The 5,000-nt window shown below is 41.0% G+C and overlaps 1 protein-coding gene across 1 annotated transcript in view; it reads left to right on the top strand.

Annotated features, from left to right (window-relative positions):
- The window catches only part of LOC119595725 (nose resistant to fluoxetine protein 6-like), a 16,486-nt gene that overhangs the window by 9,102 nt on the left and 2,384 nt on the right, over positions 1 to 5,000 (top strand). The window contains exons 11-13 of the mRNA XM_037944833.1: positions 1 to 172; positions 1,463 to 1,605; positions 4,745 to 4,856. The exon at positions 1 to 172 is cut by the window's left edge and continues 30 nt beyond it. Coding sequence (XP_037800761.1) covers positions 1 to 172; positions 1,463 to 1,605; positions 4,745 to 4,856 — 427 coding nt within the window. The remainder of the gene's footprint in view (positions 173 to 1,462; positions 1,606 to 4,744; positions 4,857 to 5,000) is intronic.

The raw sequence follows: 5,000 nt of genomic DNA, 5'->3' as shown, positions 1-5,000 counted from the left end.
ATCTCCCTGGGGCTGGGCCTGGTGCTAGGACTCTACCCTTACAACCACATATTCCCCGACAAATCCTACGTCGACAATCCTGCGATGTCGGCCGCTTACGGAGCTCTGGCGAGGCCGGTATGGGGTATGTGCGTTGCTTGGGTGGTCTTCACGTGCCACACCGGAAACGCAGGTATGGGTATTTCAGGTATCTTTTAGACGAGAATCTTTTTGTTTTTTTAACTTTCGTAAAGTAGGAGGTCTTAGGATTAGGGATATAGTAAGTAAATGAGTGTAAATTACCCAACACCCGCCCTATTTCGGATAATTTCGTGTAATCTTATGGACTATGTGAATATTCCCTAATACAATAATGTGAACTTAATGCATCGACTACGAATCAACAAAATATAGGTACAAACAGGCAAGAATCCTGGTATATAACACACTTAACTATCTACCTCTCTCAACTCTTTTAGTTTATTAATCATGTTGCTTACTTATTTCTACAATTTATTAATTTCATTTACCATGTTACTTATCTATTCCTATCAACTTTTTAAATTTGTTTACCCATGTAACTCATTCCTTTCTCTCAACTTATCTAGTCTATTTACCATGTTACTCGCTGTACACTGACAACATAAGGTAATTTTCTCCAAGCCCTCGGCGACGGTAACAGAAAAACCGTATCTCCCAGCCTCCAATGTTAGGGACTCAGAGAGAAAAAGGGATCTATCCATCTCTTCCCCTTCTTGTTTATATTACAATTTGCATTTCTTTATTCAGCTATATTTGTCCCGTAGATTGAGACGCATAGGCGGTGTACAGGACGGTAACCTCATAACGGCTTGGTTACCTTGTGTATATGGCGTAGGTAGCGAGGTCTTGCTCTTTCCACGAGTGGGTTTATTCATTTGCTTGATATTTCTTTTTGTCTTAATGTTCTCTTTCTATATATAGGAAGGAGACTTGAAGAGTAAGAAAGTGTTGGTGGTATTCCTTGCCTGCTTCTATATTTGTTTCACTGTGAAAGAGAGAGAGAAAGGGGGCGGGGGGAGGGAGATAGAGGAGAGAGGCGGGGGGAGGTAAGGAGGGAGATATATATAAAGAGAGAGACAGAGACAGAGAGAGAGAGAGAGAGAGAGAGAGAGAGAGAGAGAGAGAGAGAGAGAGAGAGAGAGAGAGACCGGGAAAGAGAGAGGGGGAGAGAGAGATATATAGAAAGAGGGGGAGGGAAACAATGGGAAAAGAGAGAGAGAGAGAGAGAGAGAGAGAGAGAGAGAGAGAGAGAGAGGGAGAGAGGGAGGGAGAGAGAGAGAGACAGACAGACAGAAAGAGAGAAAGAGACAGTAAAAGAGGGGAAAAAGAGAGAAAAAAATAGTAAAAAAAAAACAACAGAAAAAAAACGAAAAACGAACAAAAAACAGATAAACTAAACAAAATACGAGCGTAAAACTAAATCTGTACCTCAAACCAACAGGTGTGGTTAACAAAATACTCTCGTATCCCGGCTGGAGACCCCTGGCACGACTCACCTTTGCAATGTACTTGACGGTCCCGCTTGTGCAACTCTGGTGGTCGTCAACACAGTTCCTGCCAACGTATTTTAACTACCAAGAAAAGGTAAGTTATAATAGAAAAAAAGAGAGGAAAATTAATTGTTAGGAAAATACGTTATTTGTTGGGTATTGGATAAAGAATATAAGATAAAAACAGAAGCAGGGAAGTCAAAATATTGTTTATTTTGAAATGAAGAATAAAGATAAAAGTAAAAAAAAAGAGAGAGAAGCAAGGAAAAAAGATAGAAATATATGGCAAGGTTGACTATGGAATAAAGAAAAAAGAGTAAATGAAAATAAAAATGAAAGGAGAGAAAAAAAAAGAAAATACGTTCCTTAGTTTATTATGAAGTAAGGAAAAGGACAAGACAAAATAAAGGATGAAAATATGTTACTTCGTTTAGTATGAAACAAAGAAAAAAAGTAAAAGAAAATAAAAGCAAAGAAAAGGGATGAAAATCAGATGTTTCAGTCTATTCTAGAATAAAGAAAAAAAAACGGCGGTTGGTCTATACTAAAAAGAGGAAAGAGACCTTGCTCTACAAAAATGGAAAAAAACAGCACTTGAACTATACGTAACATTCATTTAGGCAAAAAAAATAAAATAAAAAGATAAAAAAAAACTCCGCCTCATTCGGCCCTCTTTACATTATTAAAGGGAAAAGTAAAATGTCTCGACGTCAACTTGAGAGAAAGGTAAGTTCCTCTCTTCCTCCTCCTTCTCCTCTCCTCTCTCCTCCTCCTCCTCCTCCTCCTCCTCCTCCTCCTCTCCTTCCTCTCTTCTCCCTCTCTCTCTCTCCTCCTCCTCCTCCTCCCTCTCCTCCTCCTCTCTTCTTCTTCTCTCCCTCTTCTCTCCTCCTTCCTCTCTCCTTTCCTCCCCTTTCCTCATCCTCCTTTCCTCTTCTTTTCCTCCCTTCCTCCCTCCCCTATCTCTCCTCCTCCTCTCCTCCTCCCTCCTCCTCCTCCTCCTCCTCCTCCTCCTCCTTTCCCCTCTTTTTCTCCTCCTCCTCCTCGATCCCTCTCCTTCCCTTCCCCTCATACGAGTATAAGGCAGTACGTTCCCTAACTCTGGCGGAGGCGACTCTCTCTCTCTCTGTCTTATTGAGTTCAAGTTCTTCCTCTCTATATTCATGAGAAACACGACAGCTAGGGGAAAAAGGGGTGGGGGGATGGGGGAAGGAGTTGACACCCGGTCGAGGTAAGCGATTTTTTCCCCTAAAAAAAAAATAGCTGGAAAGTGCAGAGAGAGTGATAGGGTGTAGAGGGGGAAGGGGGGGGAGGGGAGGGGGGAAGGGGGAGGGGGGAGGCAGGGTGGTCCGAATTCGCGTGGGTACATGTGGATGTACGTGTCTGTGTGGGTGTGTGGGTAGATGGGGGAGTATGTGTGGGTAGGTGGGTGGGTATTATGTGTGGGTGTAAGGCGGAGATAGAGGTGTGTGAGTGTGTGGTAGGGGTGAGTGGGTGTGAATATACTCCAATAAAAATTGTTTATCACAATATTAACTGGAGGTATATGAGTGTGGGTGGGAGTGAACTAAACATACACCAAGAAAAAATATATATCTTAATATTTACTGCATTTTTTTTTTTATCTCTTATCTACGCCAGGCATTGCACTTGTCTCATAAAATATTTACTAATTTGCGAATGCATGAAAATATAGAATGAAATATTTAACGGTACCTCGCTCCTAATCTAAATTCTGTTAATGTAATATTCAGTATTAAGCCTTTTTTTCTCTCTTCTTCCCTTCTAATTTTCCTACTGTGATTGCATTAAAAATACGTGAGTGTAAAGGAAATCGAGTATCAATAATTCTATTTGTCTATTTGTCTCATCTTTATTAATTTTGTCATTTCTGTTATTCGTTTTCTTGTGTTTTGGGTGTTTTTTTTTTGTTGTTGTTGTTGTTTTTGTTTAGTATTTCTGCTATTCGAAGGGTAAAATGGAACAAAGAAGGAAACAGTGGATGGGGGATGGAGATGGAGAGGGAAAGAGGGAAAGAGAGAGAGAGAGAGGGAAAGAGGGAAAGAGAGAGAGAGAGAGAGAGAGAGAGAGAGAGAGAGAGGGGGGGGAGAAGAAGAAACAGGGGAGAGAGAGAGAGAGAGAAGAGGGGGGGGAGAAGGAAGGAGATGGAGAAGAGAATGAGAGGAGAGAGGAGAGGGAAAGAGAGAAAAGAGAGAGAGAAGAAAGAGAGAAGAGAAGAAAGAGAGAGAGAGAGAGAGAGAGAGAGAGAGAGAGAAAAGAGAGAAGAAAGACTAAGACGATACACAAAACAAACAGACACGACAGATAATAAGGAAAATATAGATCAAGAGAAATAAGACATTCGGTATAGATAACAATACAAACGCACACAGAAACACAGAGAAAGAGCAGTAATATAGATCAGAGAAATATTACGTAACAGCTGGTCGTATCTCGACCAATCCTGTCGTGGTTTTAAAATGCTCTAGTACTGCCACTTTTTCTCTGCATTTACGTAATGGCTTGTTCTCTGGCAATGTCTGATTTATTAGGAGACCTATGTAAACATCTTCATCCTCTCTTTCTCTCTCTTCTGCTCTTTCTCTCTTTCTCTTTCTCTTTCTCTCTCTCTTTCTCTCTTTTTCTCTCTCTTTCTGCCTCTTTCTCTCTTTCTCTTTCTCTTTGTCTCTCTCTTTCTCTCTTTTTCTCTCTCTTTCTGCCTCTATCTCTCTTTCTCTTTCTCTCTTTTCTCCCTCTCTTTCTCTCTCTTTCTCTCTTTTTCTCTCTCTTTCTCATTCTTTCCTGCCTGTCTATTTATCTACCGTTCGGTTTATCTGTCTATTTTTTTTCCCTCTCTCTCTTTATTTCTTACTCTCTTTTTTTTATTTCTCTCTCTTTTTCTATTTTTCTATTTTTGTTTCCTTTTTCTATTCTTTCTCTTTCTTTCTCTCCTTTCTTCTCTATCTATCTCTTTATGTATCTATGTATCACAAAGACAGGAAGAAGCAGCGAAATGTAATATATATATATATATATATATATATATATATATATATATATATATATATATATATATATATATATATATATATATATATATACAAACACACACACATACATACATGAAACAAAACAAATCTAACATCACGAAATAAACCAACGAAACGTAAAACAACAACAATCAAATTTGAAAATAATACGAAAATGCGAAAATAACCCTCACCCTTCGTCAACAGCTGTTCCAGTCAGCGGGCGTGACTTTTATCGCAGGAATAGCCTCGCTTCTCATCTCGTGTCTGGTGGAGCTGCCTCTGCGGACGCTCCTGGATGCGCTGCTGCCCTCGGAAGGTCTGTGATCGGGTGGAGGGGGGGAGGGGGGGAGGGGGGAGGGGGGAGGGGGGAGGGGTGGAGGGGTGGAGGGGAGGGGTGGAGGGGTGGAGGGGTGGAGGGGAGAGGTGGAGGGGTGGAGGGCGGAGGAGTGGAGGGTGGAGG

The sequence above is a fragment of the Penaeus monodon genome, chromosome 36 (genome assembly GCF_015228065.2).
Source record: "Penaeus monodon isolate SGIC_2016 chromosome 36, NSTDA_Pmon_1, whole genome shotgun sequence".
Taxonomy (NCBI): Eukaryota; Metazoa; Arthropoda; class Malacostraca; order Decapoda; family Penaeidae; genus Penaeus; species Penaeus monodon.
Note: the sequence above shows the minus strand (reverse complement) of the source record. Positions and strands in the feature narration are given on the sequence as shown.